Raw genomic sequence first — 17622 nt, forward strand, 5'->3', positions numbered from 1 at the left:
ACGCCGACGAGCTGCGCGTGGCCGGCTGCGGCGCGGAAGAGGGGACGTGGACGCGCAGGCAGGAATCTATGCGGGGGGTGGGCATGTTGAGCGAGGGGGGGGGCGTTCAACGTCCCGTTATTTCACAGCTCTGCAGCGTCTGAAGCTGAAGGAATCAGAGAAGGTGAAACCGAGACTAGATTGATGGAATGAAACATGTTAAAAGGTCACAATCCTCCAAACGCATCCGGGTTACATCTTAATTTACTTTGAGGATATGACGAGCGATCAATGCGTTATTCCACGTATTTATTGGCTGTGAATGAGCCGATCAAATCCACCATTTGATGACCTGCAGTGAAATAATAATCCTCCATTATGAAACCTGCTGTTTACTAAACAGACACCCCCAGTTCATTAAGTATTGTGAAGTTTACACTCTGTATTAGAATACTAAAGTATTCAAGTGATTATTGTGAGGAGACACAAATCCTCACATTTCCATCGTCGATACCAGATTAATGAAACAAGACAAGTTTAACGGTTGCTTTATTGAATCCAGGAGAAACACAAACACATCTGGAAAGTGCAGAACGTACACAACAGGCGTCCGGAACAGTCGCCCTGCAGCGTTCAGGACACCAACACCGCAGCCAGCAACCCGCGGACCAACAGCGGAACCGCTCAAGTGCAAGGCAGCAGCCATTGCACCGTTCGTTATACAAAAACACGGCTAAATTAAACAGCACATTTAAGGGACCCCCCCCAGATAAATATCAGGAGGGGCTCACAAGAACAGAACTCAAAAGGCCGGGGGGGCCTGTCCCACAACGACTGGATTATTCCCAGATGATCTAAGGAACGTCAGATATGATGAACTCATCCAGACGGAAACCGAAGACATTCACAGAAACAGGGAAAACTACAAAGTGCTTCATTTTGCCTCGCTTACTTTCTTTACTGGCACAAACGGTATTCAAGTGCATCTTAGAGTTTAACATTTAACTCTCAAACGTAGTGAAAAAAACCCCGAACATGCAGACAAGCAGTGATGAACCCTAAAAACCTTTGAACAAGCTCGTATCAGTATTTGTGAGAACAAAAGGCTTCGGTGCGTTAGGGGGTGTGTGTGTGTGCGTGTGTGTGTGTGTGAACAATGAGCTCTAGTGCAGGTGTGTGTTAACAGGTCATTATGGGCGCCTGCTGAATGCGTTGGAACATTTTGCTTTACGGTTCTTGACCGTTTGTCCTCCCCCGACGTCTAACTGTGACAAAGGGCCACGGAGGAGAAACGGACTTCTCCTTGCTCTCGTTCCATGAAGCCACGGCACATCCGGGCAGCATCCTGGACACACAAGACAATAAAATAAAAAGGAAGGAGACGTGTAGAGACTTTAATTTCAGCATTTCAGCTGCATTGCAGTCTTTTTTTCCCTAATATACCGTAAAACGAAGCATGACGTCATTAATGACATTCTCTCTCTCAACCCACCGTAATGAAGGACCCGTCGTTGGTGGCTCCGTGCTTCACCGGTCCATCCATCCTGCCGTCTGACAAAGGGAAGACACCGTTAGGAAGCCTGCGTCATTAAATCATTTGAGAATCGACATTAGCTACGTGCTCACCGAACTCACACAGCTCCCCGTTCACATTGACAAATGCAATGAAGTGGAAGTTGACTTTGTCGTCTTCCACCTGTGGAAGTTGAAATCATCAGAGTCCAAGTGGAACAAAGCTTCAGACATCAGCACTACACGTCGATAAAGGCCTCACGTGTCCATAAACTGCTCGTCAGAGCGATGCTAGCCGTTACTAGTTGACATTAACTGGTTATAGTTAGGCTAGGTTACTCACGCTGCATTGGCCCTGTGCTGCGACCTCATTGTGCGCTTCACAGATTGCCTAAGAGAAATTCAGAATGTCAGTTTAACACACGTTTAGTATAGAACCACAGTGGGTTGAGGCTTTACAGGCTTAGTAACACGCTTTAATAGAACATTCTGTAATACATTTCAGTGTTTTACAGCGACAAGTATTTAGCTCACCGGCTCCACCAAGTGGACGAAAAAGGACGTGCAGGTTACACAATGCTAAAATTTTGCAATCTGCTTGCAATCAAGTCGTTTTCTCTTTTTTTAAATACTAAATATTTAACTGATTAGGACAGGAACTATATAAATAAAATGTACAGAGTACAAATAAAAGCATGTGACGCAGCTGCCTCGGTAACTGCATGATGAGTCACTCCTGGTAATACAATCTCAGACATGACAGATAAGCCTTTCTGTCCAGATATCAACGTACTAGAGACGAGCCTACATTATTTTATAGCCAAATGACAAAGCACTGCTGCACCGGCGGCTTTACCTGCAGGTTTATCTCACCTTGCAGCTCTCCAAGTGCTTTGCACGGTCATCAGGAGACATACTTTCAGTCTCGTCCAGAAACTTCTTCAGGACAGAGTCACTAGCTGAGGAGGCACAAAGTCACAGAGCAATTAGGAAACGTTTCTGTAACATTCAAATCACATCCTAGTAAGATGGTGGTATCGTACCAGCTCCTCGATGGAAGCACCGCATCACTGCCAAATAAGTCAAAGAGAAATTATGGTAACATTGATTTTGCTTCTCCAGTTTATTAGAAACAAGGATTTTGTCTTCAAAGATGGCATTTTCCTGACGTCGAAAACAATTACTGAAGAAACATGCTTTGCTAAGATATCCTCGCACTCACAATTCATTGCTTAGTGATTGATACTAAACAGCACCGTGCCTTCCTTCATGAATACATAAACTTACTGATTGCACCTCGGAATATTCGACACGCACTCACCAAAGGTCATTTTACTTTTGCTGTTGCCCACAGAATGCAGCAGAGCGACGGTGCCACAGGAATTAACGGCGGTCTGCTTCAGGAAGTAAACGCCGGCGTCTCCAGCGACCTTATCGGCCTGCTGCTGCCTGAAAGATTCATGCTGCCGCGCACGGATACAGATCAGAACGCGGATAACCTGCGTTAACCTTTAACCTTCGTCACCAACACTCCGTTGCCCTCCATGCCCTCCCCGCAGCACCCCACCCTCTCGGGCCTGCAGCCACGCCGTTATTACCTGTTGCGTCAGCGGGAAGAGGAGCATCAAGGCCAGGCAGGGCTTCGGGACGGCGGACAGCTGCTCGCTCTCCAGCCCGACCACGTCAACGAAGCGGCAGCAGTCACCCACCCCGAGACATTTCATCAGCTGAGACAGCCCAGAGAACGAGCAAAGCGCGTTTAATGGTCTAAATACGTCATATGACGATGCTCAAAAGATGCTGCGTTGCGCTGGCCCAGCCCGACCACACCCTTAAGCCCCCTCCCCCCCCCCCCCCCCCCCCCCGCCACAGCGCGGGAACAGATGCGGGGGGAGGAGGGCTTCTCCCGCCCTTTTATTTCGATATTACAAACTAGTTTTTACCTGTAGTTGATATTAAAATGAATTTAAGCGCTGCTGCCGGGGATACAACATGGTGGCCCGGTTTCACGCCGAGCACCTGCCTTCAGAACCAGCTCGCTAACGTAAAACTTACGTGACATTAACGAGTTAGCAATATGTCGCCATTAGCTACGCACCTTGTTCAGCATCTGAAACGACATAAACAGGGACGACAGGTGATTTTGCTGCCTTCGAAAACGTTGCTATGTAATAAATAGAGCGGTATATAAACAGATATCCCCTCCGCCGCCCACCTCGGGGTTTATCTCCATCGGCGTCCACTCCATTTTGACTAGTTGAACGGTATTTGAACTCGGCTTCTCGGCGTCGTTAGCTAGCCTGGGGGTCAGAAGGAGGTTCGGGGGAGCGTCCCCGCTCTTAAGGCGGCCGGTCATACCATTTCACAGCAGACAAGGGGGGTGCTCTAGCTAAACTAATAACAAAAACCAGAATGTTTTCAATCATATCAGTAATAATCTTAGTAGTGAAGAGAATTAATAGACAAAAGCATATATTTTAAACGAAATCACCGCTAAATGCGGAGAGATTTAACGTCTTTATTTATAGAAATGTGTACAGTAATTCAATCCCCCCCCCGTTTTTTTGTATAATCAAAGCAACTTGTTTGAACTCAATTTGTAGTTCGTCACTCAGACTGAACTAATTTGTGAATTATGTTTATTAATGTATGTATTTAATGTTGCTGTCAAAGTCTGCTTTTAATTCCGCACGAATTAATGGCGCTGCTAAAACAAGAAATGAATCCCATCGTGATATATTGTGTACTTCTTTACTGAATACTTTTGTTTCATGTTGCACTATGTGGATATAAATGCGAAATTACTTTATTAACATGAAAATTAAATTATTCAATTTTTTTTCAACTTGATGAAAGCCGGAGACACAAAACAAAATTTAGATTTAAGCTCTACATCCACCTGGTGGTGCTGTAACTTATCAATTCTGCTCCCAGTGACGTGATGGTCATAATGTGACCAATGATGGCTTAAATAAATATTACAGTTCACATTTATAACCTGTACTGTTTTATTATTCATTGTTTTCTTACACAGATAAATGTGTGACATTCCCAGAAGGCAGACCATCCCTAAAGATATTGATTAAAACTGATCTGCAGGGTGAGTCATGTTTGTGTGAAAGCAGCGAGGGTTGCCGGTGGATTCAGGCCATAGATCACATTGATATTGGTAGCTGTTCATGCATTCAATTATTCATTTATGTGTGTCTAAATATAGTATGGGTGGGTTTATTTACATGGGGACGAGCAATAGAGAGGCAGTCTTCTGTAGAAAATTCAGCAAAAAAACAAGCCATTTCATGATTTCACTTTCTGTTTCTCCAATCGCATCAGCGGATGAAGCAGTGAGTGAGCAACACACCGAAGGATCGGGATGCACAGCACTTCACAGATTATTAATCTATACATGCTGCGGAACAAAGAAACTCTGACTCATTGATACAACAGAATATTTCTGAGCAGCTCGCAGCATCCTCAAAGCAAATATTTGAATATTTGAAATATCTGTTACGGAACTTTTATTTTTGATAAAGAATAACTGTTAATGATAATAAAAAAAAACGATTTATTTGTAGCTGTTACTGAATCAAAGATTATCCGTGTTCCTCAATAAGTCTCTTTTGCGTTTTTATAGTCCACCAACTTCAATGTCCCTAAAACATCAACAAACAGAAAATTGCTGTCACATGAGAGCTCTTTTGTGTGGGGCTCTAAACAGACGTGTTTGTTTCCTGTTTTATTTTTATCACCAAGAGGAGATTATCAATGGTTGTAACTATTTTGCATGAATAAAAAAGCATTTTACAACATTTCTCATGGATAAACAAACAAGCGAAACATATGTAGACAGTAGACAGTTAGGTAACCTCTTCCAGCTCTCAACGACGGAGGTCACGGAAGAACGGGCACCATTGTGCCAGTTCTTCCGTACCTCTGTGTCTCTTTTGTCTCCTTGTTAGAATCGATCTGCAGCTCTCGGTTCACCAGGTAATTTATTAACACGGCATGAAGATGCCAGACATACCGAAAGCAAGAGAATGAAAATCATTCATAGCAGAAACAATGCAAAGCCTATCAATACATTTTGAAGATAGGATTCATTAATCAGTACATTTTTACTGATTACTGATTAAACAGGTCTCCCATTGATATCAGAATATCCTAGTTCCTAGTTCTGGTCTGACCATATGCCTGTTCTTTTATACCGAATCCCTGAATTATTAGGTATCAAATATATATATACCAGTATATAAAATTTCAAACTTGACTCTGCATACCAGATTCCTTCTCATGTCTTCTCATTTCAATGAATGATAATTACTTAAGGTGAAGTTAAGTTCTTTTAGATTTCTTAAGCTGCTTTACAGAAAACACCCCTTAAAACCCATAAAAGGTCTAAACTGCATACTAAACAACTAATAAGTATCTGGTTTTTTTTCATTATATATCTAAATATCTTATTAAATTTTGATGAGGATCCATCATATATTCTAGCTGGATGTTTACCACAAGCAGCAGAGTAGTACTGTATGATTATTGTACGTTTATGTTGTATGTGTGAGTGCAGTGCAGATAGCTTCCTGCTGTCCATCACGCTCTAATGTCTTCTAACCTACGCTCATCAATATTTTATCATTAAAAAATGGATCTAATGTCTACATGCGAGTCAAAGGGGGGAGGGGGGGCGCTGTTGACAAAACACAGATAACGCCACTCTACTTTGTACTTGCTCTTTATGGAGTTTTTAACTGCGTGTTTCAATGTTTTGGTCATTTGGACAATGCTAAAAGCTTCTGCTCACCACTCTCATGACATAAATATTTTTTGGTTGTAGCAGTGCTCTGATAACAGTGTGCACTTTCCCTTTTAACTTGTGTGTGTGTGTGTGTGTTTCTATTTATCCATAAACACTGATGTGGTAGCATTAAATGGACAATGCTGGTCATTTACCCATGAAATGCTGCAGCTCCTCAGCGTTGTTGTTGTGCTGGATGTACGTGTGCGCGCGTGTGTGTGTGTGCGTGTGTGTGTGTGTCTGACACACTTGTGGTAAAGTCATGGGGTCACACCCATGGCGAGAATACTGATGCATCGAACCCCATCAGGATTGTCATGGAGACAAAAACAAAACAAAGCAAACTTAACATTTGTCAGGAGAAAAAAAAGGAAACAATCCCTCCACAAATTCATCCGTTAAAATCTATTGACAAGATATCCTGATAACAAACAAATAAGAAAGTACACCCCTCCCACACGCGCGCACACGCACACGCACGCACACACACTAGGAAACGAACATAAACGTGGATGCAATTAGAGTTTTAATAATCAACAGTCTCCAGTGGGAGGCACGTCACGTGATATTTCCATTGCTTGTCTATTAATCGAAAATTTCATGAGTGACGTCATTCTGGAGTCACGTGAAACTACATTTCCCACCGAGCTTCGGGAGCCTTGGCCCGTGTGCACCCGGGGTGTGGCCCATACACGCGCAGCGTCACGCGCACGCGCGCAGGGGAGAGTATTTCACCGCCCGTCCCTTCCCTTTCCTTCTCTCTCCTGTCTGCGGCGGATCTCTGTTTGCTCACCGAGCTTCATCTGACAGCTTCAGCTCAGGTAAGTTTCTCTCTTCATCACTTAACTTCATTATGCTCATCATCATCATCATCATCCTCCGTCTACCTGCGGTGGAGAGTGACACGTCACGACCCGTCAAAGTCAGGCTTCTGCGGATGTTTAAAGTAGACCCATCTCGACAAACTGCTTTCTCTTCTCTCTCCCCACAGACTTTATTCCTTCCGGTGAAAATTAAAAAACCTCCAAAAGCCTCAACATGGTGAGTCATTTTCATCTCACGGTTTCCCCCCAAAGTGAAACTTTGTTAGACGGAAGGAGATGAAACAAGTATTCTCTGCAAATATCCGTTACTTATGCAAATGCATGACTCACTTTGGGTTTTTACCCTGTTTAACTTCAGGACAACGCCCCCCCCCCCCCCCCCCTATTATTATACAATGATAAGATTAGATTTGAATGTCATTGTGTGAGTATTAAGCCAGTTTTGAGGAAACGTTATGATCCTCCCCCCCCCCCCACACACACACACACATGAAACCTATTTTTTGTGAATGCAGAAGTTGAGACGGTACATCTGGGAAAGATCAAGAGATTGATTGGCTTCGCCGTGCGGTTAAATACAAACCGGCTGCTGTGAACGTAGAACAGCTAATAAAACTCTCCAGTTTATCAAGTTCCGAGTGTGATTTTAGTCTTGTGTGCTCAGTTTGCATGCCTGCGGTGCTACAAAGAGGCTTTTTTTTAGGGGGGGGGGGAAGTTGGGAAATTTTGGTGTATGACTCATGGGCTCTGTTCCATTCGGGTGGGTCTCCTTGCCTCTCCTCCTCTTTCTGTGTTTAAGACTCTCGTTTCCACGTCTCGCCTGGAGTTTACAGCAGCCCACCCTCCTTAAAGGGGGACTCTGTTCCCCAACGGGGTGGAGCGGCCGCGGAAAGTGTAAACATCGCGCGGAAAGTCCACGGCGATGCCGTTACCTTCCTGCACGCCGTGTCTCGGGGGGTGTAGTTTGAGTGCAGGGTTGTGAATCGAGATGTTCCGTGTCTTCTTTCTCTCTGGGAATGCAGTAAAGCACAAATTGATCCGTAAAAGCATCCGTTATTCATGCCCGAGTTGCTGAAGTCAGACTTGGATTAACGTACCCTGGACTCGGGTCGTGTCCAAACTCCATCGGGTCCGATCGGTCTGCAGGACATTCCGGCACAAAGGGTCGCCATTGTGTGTGTGATCGAGCTGTTTGTCCGAGCAGCTGATTAGATTGTGTTGATCTGCTGCTGCTGAGTGTGTTTATGGAGAGCTCGTGGATGTTTTTGGCATTCCTTACCCTCCCACAGAACCCTGGTTGTGGACACTGGATGCGTTTACAGACGGCCAGTTTTCATTTTAGACTCCAGGGACGTTCCATGGGGGGGGGTTCACCCTGTATCTGAATCTGTTGTCTCTTTAGGGAGCGTCTACTCCAGAAGGAGAGCGGCCTTGTCACTAACAGGACGCTCTTATTCTGAAATTGATCTTAAAGTAAATGTTTTACAACCTTATCGCATTCCTGCTATCTTCGGTAGGGATTGATCTGCTGTTCTGAAATCCCCCCCCCCATTTTCATAGATTGGTAAAGCCGATAATCATTGCATCACGTTAGCCTTATGGACGTGCATCTGTAAAAGCCCCACATGAATCCTCCCGTGCACCGCCCTTCTGTCCTCCAGGCCAGCAGAGGAACCGTGAGAGCCAGCGGAAACTTCAACGCCAGTGCGGACGCCGAGGTCCTGCACAAGGCCATGAAAGGGCTGGGTAAGATGCACAGAGTGGTCTGCGTGTTTGCTTGCTAGCGCGGCGTCCTCTGAGACGGGACCAGCTGCAGCAGCAGACCAGTGAGAGAGTGTTTCGGGAGGAGTTCAAACACTGTAGTAATCCTCCTCGCTGCCTGCGTCGGAGCTCCGCCCACAGGAGTGAGTCATCGGCACGTGAGCGGAGATGAAACTTGAGTCGCTCTGAGCGAGCGCATCTGCTGACCTGGACTGAAAGCTGCAATTATGTGGCTAAAAGAAATGTCACTGAGAGTCTGTCATGAGACGGCCTGCTCGGTCTTATATGATGTGTGTACATTGAGACCATAAATAAATAAACCCACTTCCCCGTAGGGACCGATGAGGACGCCATCTTGCAGCTGTTGACGGCTCGGAGCAACGCCCAGAGGCAGGAGATCAAGGCCGCCTACAAGACTCTGTTTGGAAAGGTTGGACTTCCTTTACAGCTGTCGAAGCGCATAAACGAGCGCCGGCGCTCCAACGGGGACGTCAGGGCTGTCCGGCGTGCGGTTCCGTGGTCGTGACTAACGCCACGGCAGGCCAATGAGCCTGCTCCAAACGGTCTGCATTAACCGCGGGTCCTTCCAGACTTCACGTCACTTTCCATGTGATATGGGTCCAGATTGCGTTTTCATCTCATCTGTGCTAAATGATATGCTCAACGGGGTTAATAATATAGAATCAAATCGCCCACGTCGTCTAGAAAATATACAACAACAACACAAACACTGAGAACGACTCGGCTGATCGTCTCCAGCTGTCGACGCCGCTCGATGTCCGGAAGGCCGCTTCACAACACGAGGGTTAGGAAGGGAAGAGCCGGAGGAGCAGACAGGAAATACTCTGAGGAGCAGATCATGTTATTAGACCGCACCCTTAGCGACTGCGCCCTTAGCGACCGCGTCTTTCGGCTGCAGCCGATGAACTAAGACGCCGCTGTGGAGTTTCTGATGGATTCCGTGCCGCTTTCTCCTTGGTAGGATCTGGAGTCTGACCTGAAGGGAGAGCTTGGCGGCATGTTTGAGACCCTGATCGTGGGATTAATGACCCCTCCCATTGCTTATGATGTGAAATCCCTCCGTGATGCCATCAAGGTAAGAGCTGGGGTGTCCAGACGCTTGCATGCTGAAGATGGGGTGGGGAGGGAGGGGTGCTTTATGGGCACTCATTTCATCAGATGTTCCTTCTTTGACCTGTAGGGGGCGGGAACGGACGAGAAGGTCCTGGTGGAGATCCTGGCCTCTAGAACGCCTGAGCAGGTGAAGAAGATCATCGCCGCTTACAAACAAGGTGACGAACAAACACATCTGGACCCGCAGAATATAAGACGATCAATAAATCGCTCTTTAAAGAAACGATCCTATTTTCCTCAGAGTACGACGACGACCTGGAGGAGGATGTGTGTGGTGACACTTCAGGCCATTTCCAGAGACTTCTGGTCATTCTGCTGCAGGTGGATCCTCTTCTCTCGATCCCTGTCTCTCGAGGTTCTACTTCTCCTCTGACAGAAATGCTTTCTCTCCTCAGGCGAGCAGGCAGACGGGGATCCAGCAGGGAAATATTGAGACCGACGCTCAGGTGAGTCGGCTCTTTATCGCTGCTCCTCTTCATCGCTATCGTCTTTGTGCTCTTATCTCGGGGTGTGTTGGATAGGCTGTAAATACTGACCTCTGAAGCCTGTCTTTTGTGTGTTTATTATGCTTTTAAGTGGAGGAAGAGTCTTTAAAAAAACATATTAGCACTTTGAGATTTCTATGACATGTCAATTGTATTAAATAAAATGTATTATAATTATTAGAAACACCTAAAAGATGGCTGAACTAATATCACCTTGCTCTTGCTGCTGCGCGATGGATCAGCTGATTTGTGGAGGGTTTTGTCTGTACACGATTCATCGCCAGCGCCGTGGAGACTTTGCTGTAACTTGTTTAGTTGTCAAACGTTCTGTCAAAAACTATTGCAGGGAAAGTGTGAGAGCGCTAAATCTGTTCCTCGTTTAAGTTTAATAAGAGCCGTGATGGACGAGGCTCGTATTTGGGTGGGAAACCAAATTCTTCTCAAAAGCAGTTCAGCTTTATTAGTCATTTCATTTAAAGGGGAGTGGTCACAAGTTGATGGTTTCGTGTTAAAGCGCCACAAGATAAATGTATGTAAATATACTTCCTTATATTTGACTGTTGAATTGACTCTGATGTGCACTCTCTGTTTCTGTGGCCGTAGGTCCTCTTCAAGGCGGGAGAGGAGAAGTTTGGCACCGACGAACAAACGTTCGTCACCATCCTGGGAAACCGCAGTCCGGAGCATCTCAGGAGAGGTTTGTGTCTCCATCAGGAAGTCTTTGCACTTGTTTGATGATGCTGTGAAACGACCGCACTCACTCTGCGCCTGCGTGTTTCAGTGTTTGATGCGTACATGAAGTTGTCTGGATTCGAGATGGAGGAGACTATTAAAAGGGAGACATCTGGAGGCCTGAGGGATCTGCTTCTGGCCGTGGGTACGGAATGAAGCGTCGTCCCACCCCCCCCTTCCCCAATTCCACATTTTAGAGGTGATGAGGGCAAATGTTTAATCGTCGCTGCCTGTCTTCTTTTTCTTGTAAAGTGAAATGTGCCAGGAGCGTTCCAGCCTATTTTGCTGAGACTCTGTACTACGCAATGAAGGTAAGATGTGTCTGAAGTGACAATTTAAACACTTTTTAAAGATGTCAACAAAGCGCAAGCAACCACAAACCTGCGTAAACACTTGTGTTTCCACTGCTGATGGAAAAAGGCTCCCTCTGCTGGTCGGGAGGGGAATAGGATGGTCTCATCTTTGTGCTGTTTGCTGCAGGGTGCGGGGACGGATGACAACACCCTGGTCAGGGTCATGGTGAGCCGCAGCGAGGTGGACATGCTGGACATCAAAACTCACTTCAGGAGGATGTTTGCCTGCTCTCTGTTCTCCATGATCAAGGTACAAACGTGCAAAAACGCCACCCGCCATACCTCTGTTCCTTCTCTCTAAAGAACCTGTGTGCTTGTGTGCCGCAGGGAGATACTAACGGCGACTACCGAAAGGCCTTACTGTTGCTCTGTGGAGGAGACGAAGCGTAATGATGACGACAATCGATGGCAGAAAACCACATCTGAAGTGCCTCTTCTCCAAGTTCACCCAATCAGCTCATCGGCTCCACCAACAGCAGCAGTAATCTTGTGTGTGTGTGTGTGTGTGAGCGATGGCCCCATCGGGCGTGATTAAACTGATTCCAGTCCTTGAAAGGTAGCTAACATTTCGTTCACGTCTACATGTACGCAGCTTTGTGGTTGACTAACATCTTCAGTACAATTAAATGTTCTAATATGAATTTGTAATGCTAAAGGCATCAGACCACGATTATTTTGTTTGCACTTTGTATGGCATAAGCAATCATGCAGTAATAAACATTTCAGTTAATGAAGTACAACTAAAAACGCTTGTTTCTGTGTCTCGGCACCAAACTTAGTTCTGCGGGGTTGAGTTTCTGTCGCGTAGATGATGTGTTGACATCTTATGGCCGCTAGAGGGAGGTGGAGCCGCTTTTAAAGGACTGGGTGAGGAGTCTTCATCAAGAAGGGCAGAAGAACACTTTGAACTTCTCCTTCATTACGTTGCAGCTCCAATTACTGACGAGTTTGCAAAGCAAGACTTTTCCTACATTTTCATTCATAACCGTTTAAAATCATGGAACAATATAAATGGGGAAAGATCAATAGTTGATTAAAGCTTAATCATCTCCTTGAACAAAGTCCAGCTGTGGCTGCTGCAAACAGGATCAGCATGCCGCGAGGGATTTCCCATTTATAAACTTTTGGGTTCACTTGTTTATTCTTTCGGAAAAAGCTTTTTCTGGAAGGTTTACAAATCATAAACAGACTTCACATTTTAACAATATATAAATACATTATTGTCACAACCATTAAAGTGTCTTATAACCTACTCGGCCTTTATAAGTTTGTATGTCAGCATTGGACATACAGGCAGGCCTCCTTTCTGTTACTCGTGTTTGCCATTGATTGCTGCCATGGAAACGAGCGGCCAATAACAAGGTCCGAACGGCAGGGTGTGGGGGTCAGGCCACCTCGAGCCACAGGAAGAACAATGCCGCCGACTCCTCCCACCTCGCCGCCCTGCGTGTTTTTGGCTGCCTGTGGGTGGGCCCGGTCTGTTCAGCTTTGTAGGTCTGATCTGAAGCACTTAGTGGAGCGTCGGGTTTTATTTTGACGTCCCCCCCCCCCCCCTCAAGCTCTTCTCATTCATCACGCTTCCACTGAGGCCCTTTCATCCACAGGCAGGAGTTCAATGTCAAGTTTACTTTCCAGTAAGTCCATCTGTCACGCCGTTGGACGAAGCAAATTAAGAAATTATTGTTTTAAAAAATACTATATTTACTATAATATATATTGTATATATTTTTTCCACCACAACCAACAGTCAATCTTTAGGAAGCATTATGTTCCATCCGTCCGTGAAGCTTTTCTGGCAGAATGGATCACATTCCAGATTTTCATCCCCAAAATATGTGTCAGATTTAGAAACATATAAATGAACCAAGAATAAAGTATAACTCTCAGGCCCATTGTGTTAAAATTAATAGGCTGTTTTGATAACCTGATATAAAGTGATGACTGAAAATCTGCAAATAATCACAAATCCATAACTCCAGGCTGTACGCAACTTCATCCTCCGTATTTTCCTCGGACCCTCTAATCTCAAGCAGGGTTTCACTTTCTCAACACCGACTTCCCGAAGCGCTACTAAAAAACTGAAGCGCAATTTTGTGTGAGACGGGGAATGATTGGAAATGGGGTGGAGTTTATACTGCATGCATGAGGAGGAGGAGGAGGAGGAGGAGGAGGAGGAGGAGGAGCAGGGCAGGTGAGGATCAGGTGATGTGGAGTGGCGGGAACAGGAGTCACTGCAAGACAGGAGGGAGAGGTCGGAAACAAGAGGCTGTTTGTCTGCAGACGGTTGCGTCCATTCTGCTAATGCTACTTTAGCGAGGAGAGACTAGAGGTTGAAGTCATGTATAAATCCTACCTTTGGAGTCCAGGTCCTGGTGGCGGCGGTGGCCGATGACACTGAGGCCGATTCGCGTTCAGGATTTTGCGCTCTACTTCATAGCTTTTCGTGCAACCATGATCCCTTGTAGGTAAAGCAGGAATGTTTTGTCTCATTGTGTTGTGAATAAAAGCAGATCTGCCTTGACGTGCAGATGCACACATGATTAGTGACGGCGTTAAAAGACACACCAAACAAACCTCAGCCTAAAGGCCGTTTCATCTCTGAATAGGAGCTGGAAAACTTTGCCAGAGCTGTAAATAAAAACCTCAAATGCACAAAAGCGCCTTGAAGTCTCTGGGCGGAGGAGTAGTAGGTTGGTATTTCGTGGGTGTTTGTTTAGTTTACGATGCATGAACTCCACCTCCCTGTGTGAGGAACAAGATGAGACACGTCCCCGTTATGTACAAGTATATACTGTACACGCCTACATGTAGCGCCGGTGCGTCTGTGATTAGTGAAAACACTTTTCCCCTTAGGTTATTAAGAGATTACTGACAGGTTAGGAGCCTTTGTATTGACGGGGCTGTTAAACATGCAGGATGTCCACTATTTACACGGAACGTCGCAAGTTCTAACATTAAAAAGGGCATAACGTAGTTTTCTGTTTATGGTATGGGGTCGATTTTTTTATTATGTATTTATTTCCCTTTATTTTAAATGGATATTACAGAAAATGACTGCAAATAAAGAAAGCAAAAACCTTTCAGACGCGACTCCGGATGAGTTGGGTTCACTTATACCGAATGTGACGCTGCGGTTCGTGCGGCTTTGTGCTTGAATGTGTGTTCAGTCCTCTGGACTGAGACAGGAATCGCACACACACACACACACACACACACACAACCGACACAATCATGAGCAAACATGTTACTAATGCTGCAGCCCGGTATCTGCTCATTAGATCTCTAATCATCCATAACGGCGCTGCTGACCTTTGACTGTGTGAAAGGAACGGATGCATGACGAACCGTCAGCTCTTACCCGCGCCCAAACCAAGTCCTTTCTCCATCTAACCAGATTCCCGGGCTGCATTAACCTGCCGGTGAATCCCCTTTGATCAAAGCCTGGAGGAGTCGGGAGTGATAAATGAAATAGACCCACATAACGAGTGCAGCGGATCTTTCAAGCACAGACCACACTGCATGGCATCCTCATTTCCGTCTTCACCCTTGACCTCTGACCTCTCCCTCCTTCCTGGAATGCGTCCTTGAGCCGTGGAGAAGGAGTCGGTAAACCAATATGTTGACAAGTATCCCTTTTTGTGTCATCAAAGAGAGCGGACTTCCGCTAGAAGGTGGGAGTCGCTCTCCAGTTGGCTTTTCCGAGCGCCTGATTGAGGGGACAGAGTTGCAGCAGGTCAGAGGTCAGGAGGGTCAAGAGTAGACAGGAAAGCATAAAATCCACATCTGTGGTTGCACTTGTTTGAGGATTACACAACATATACATCCGCATGCAGCTGAGTTACAGCAGCCGTTACTTCCTTCAAATAAAGGGATGGTAAGGCAGCTGGCTGCTGTCTCTGAGAAAGTAATTAGGGACTGCTGCAGGAAGCAGGAGGAACAAACCTGATCTTGGGCTGCACCCCTTCTGCTTTCATCAGTGTATCGTGTTTTAACTTGATAGCACCATGTCAGAGGAAGTAGTATGAGTCACACAAAAAAGGTTCTAAGATGAGAAGATGATTTAGGATTTTCTTTCTCTACTCCCAAATTTGATCGCCACATTTGGTTTGTTATAAAATTCTGAAGGTCTTCCCAAGGCAGGTTTGAATTCTAAATATCAACATTCCCTCAGGACGTCTGCTTCCCAAGGACACAGTGTTGGAAGAGTTTATCAGAATACAGTATAGCTGTTTCTCTTGTAATGCTTCCAAACAGAATGTTTCATATTTTAGGAGTCAAAGAAGATTAAATAATTGTTATTTTACGTGTTGGTGTATTAGTTGAGGTCTTCTCTCATCCACCTGTCTCACCCCAAAGTCTCATTTTGTTCCAGGCAACAGGAAAACCGTATAAATATAAAGTATTTTATTTGTGGTGCATAAATACAGTCAGATTGTCGTTTACATGGTCGACTAATATACATTTTCCAGTGTTAGAAGTGCCACACTCCATAAAAAATAATCACTCAACAGTTTGGTGTGACACACAGTGCTATATTCATTTTGTATGCTTGAATTAAAAAAAAAAACACTGAAGAAATACTTCACAAAAGAAAAGAAACCCCCAGATCAGGGCATGTTTTATATGAATCTGTCATGTTTTAGTACAAATGTGAAAAGTAACAGCCACATAAAAAACAGTGAAGGTTAAAGAAGTATAAAATGCATAAAAATCAAACTATTCAACATGTAAGTGCCTCAGTACTGTACTTAAAACAGTAATAGAAATGGTGCTGGATTACTTTCCACCATTACCACAGCTAAATAACTCATATTAACAGGTACTTATCACCTAATATCCACGTGGTTAAGTAACGTAAACCGTTTTACTGTATCTGAAAAACAAACTAAATCATTCGGTTCACTGCGTAAAAAAATCATCCAAATGCGCAAAGTAACGCGAGATGTGAAAATGAGTACATTTGTCGACTGCTTCTTTCCTCACAAACACAAACAGTCAGTCGGAATGTCCTGAGATGTGGAGTTAACACGCGTCGCTCTGCAGCATGGAGAAGAAGAACGCGCACAGGCTGCTCCACGACGCGCTGCAGTGCTGCTCCGCTCTCTCACGCACGTCCACGCGCCCGGTGCAGTTTCTCGGAGTCGTGCTGTTGAAGGCGATGCTGCTGCTGCCGGTGGTCCGTGGCGGCGGCGGCGGCCTGGTGACGTCCAGTCCTCCAGACTGCGCGGACGCGACGGCGCTGTGGATGTCCAGCTTGAAGTGCGCGTCCCTCGGCGCGCCCTTACACGCGCCGGCCTTCACCAGCGCGCGTTTGTCCTTGCACACTCTGCCTTGGAGCTTTCTGAACGCGCGGGCCACCTGCTTCCAGAAGCCCTTGGGGTTCTCCCGGTAGCCCCGGCAGCGCGCAGGTCTGCCGTTGTAGCGACACTCGAGGTCGGTGACCCCCCCCGTGATGCGCGCCGCCGGGTTCTCGCATTTCACCGACACCCTCACGGTGTCCGCGACGTCTTTCGCCACCCACGAACACTCCATCGTGTCGTCGCTGATGTTGAACTTTCCGCGGCCTTTTGCCGTGGGCCTGCCCACGGTCCTCAGCGCTGCGCCCGGCGCGCCCGTCACGGTTCTGTCTGCTCCTCGGCTCTTGTGGCGCACACCGGAGGATGGAGAGATCTGCTGCCCGAGAAAGGCCAGCAGCAGCAGCCAAAGCGCAAAGGTCCATGTCGGCGCCATGTCTTCTTTCAGTGGGTAGTTTATCTGAAAGATAAGAGGATGGTTAAAATAAAGGAAAATTAATGAAACACTGGAAATATTTATATTATGTAATATATTAATGAGTTTTAGCTGTTACGCGTATAAAAAAAATACATGGAAGAAAGTCACATTTACAACCAAAGTACCGAAGGTGACTGCGTGACGCTGCGTCCTGTGGATCTCTGTGGGTCTCCGTGGATGGCTTTCATACACACGCCGCGGCACGCCCACCCTTCCCGGAACAGCACGCTGACGTAGATCACGCACCTCCATTCAGTCCCCACTGAAACGTCAGG

The 17622-nt window shown here is 46.0% G+C and overlaps 3 protein-coding genes across 3 annotated transcripts; 1 reads left to right on the top strand and 2 right to left on the bottom strand.

Moving 5' to 3' along the window:
- Window positions 1-511: 511 nt before the first annotated feature.
- On the bottom strand, window positions 512-3976 carry uchl1 (ubiquitin carboxyl-terminal esterase L1 (ubiquitin thiolesterase)). The gene is made up of 9 exons (XM_068750861.1): window positions 3707-3976; window positions 3590-3601; window positions 3090-3218; window positions 2813-2954; window positions 2365-2450; window positions 1835-1882; window positions 1606-1675; window positions 1472-1530; window positions 512-1324 (listed from the first exon to the last, which is right to left on the bottom strand). The coding sequence occupies exons 1-9, from the start codon at window positions 3845-3847 to the stop codon at window positions 1241-1243; spliced, it is 771 nt and encodes a 256-aa protein (XP_068606962.1). The 5' UTR covers window positions 3848-3976; the 3' UTR covers window positions 512-1240.
- Window positions 3977-7040: 3064 nt separating this feature from the next.
- Window positions 7041-12322, top strand: anxa5b (annexin A5b). The gene is made up of 13 exons (XM_068751498.1): window positions 7041-7107; window positions 7278-7327; window positions 8772-8856; window positions 9207-9301; window positions 9854-9967; window positions 10073-10163; window positions 10247-10326; window positions 10401-10451; window positions 11094-11187; window positions 11272-11367; window positions 11475-11533; window positions 11703-11825; window positions 11903-12322. The coding sequence occupies exons 2-13, from the start codon at window positions 7325-7327 to the stop codon at window positions 11963-11965; spliced, it is 954 nt and encodes a 317-aa protein (XP_068607599.1). The 5' UTR covers window positions 7041-7107; window positions 7278-7324; the 3' UTR covers window positions 11966-12322.
- Window positions 12323-15993: 3671 nt separating this feature from the next.
- Window positions 15994-17599, bottom strand: fgfbp1b (fibroblast growth factor binding protein 1b). The gene is given in 3 exon segments (XM_068751382.1): window positions 15994-17329; window positions 17473-17524; window positions 17526-17599. Coding segments are annotated over 3 exon segments (858 nt in total). The 3' UTR covers window positions 15994-16597.
- Window positions 17600-17622: the final 23 nt, after the last annotated feature.

The sequence above is a fragment of the Brachionichthys hirsutus genome, chromosome 17 (genome assembly GCF_040956055.1).
Source record: "Brachionichthys hirsutus isolate HB-005 chromosome 17, CSIRO-AGI_Bhir_v1, whole genome shotgun sequence".
NCBI classification, from domain to species: domain Eukaryota; kingdom Metazoa; phylum Chordata; class Actinopteri; order Lophiiformes; family Brachionichthyidae; genus Brachionichthys; species Brachionichthys hirsutus.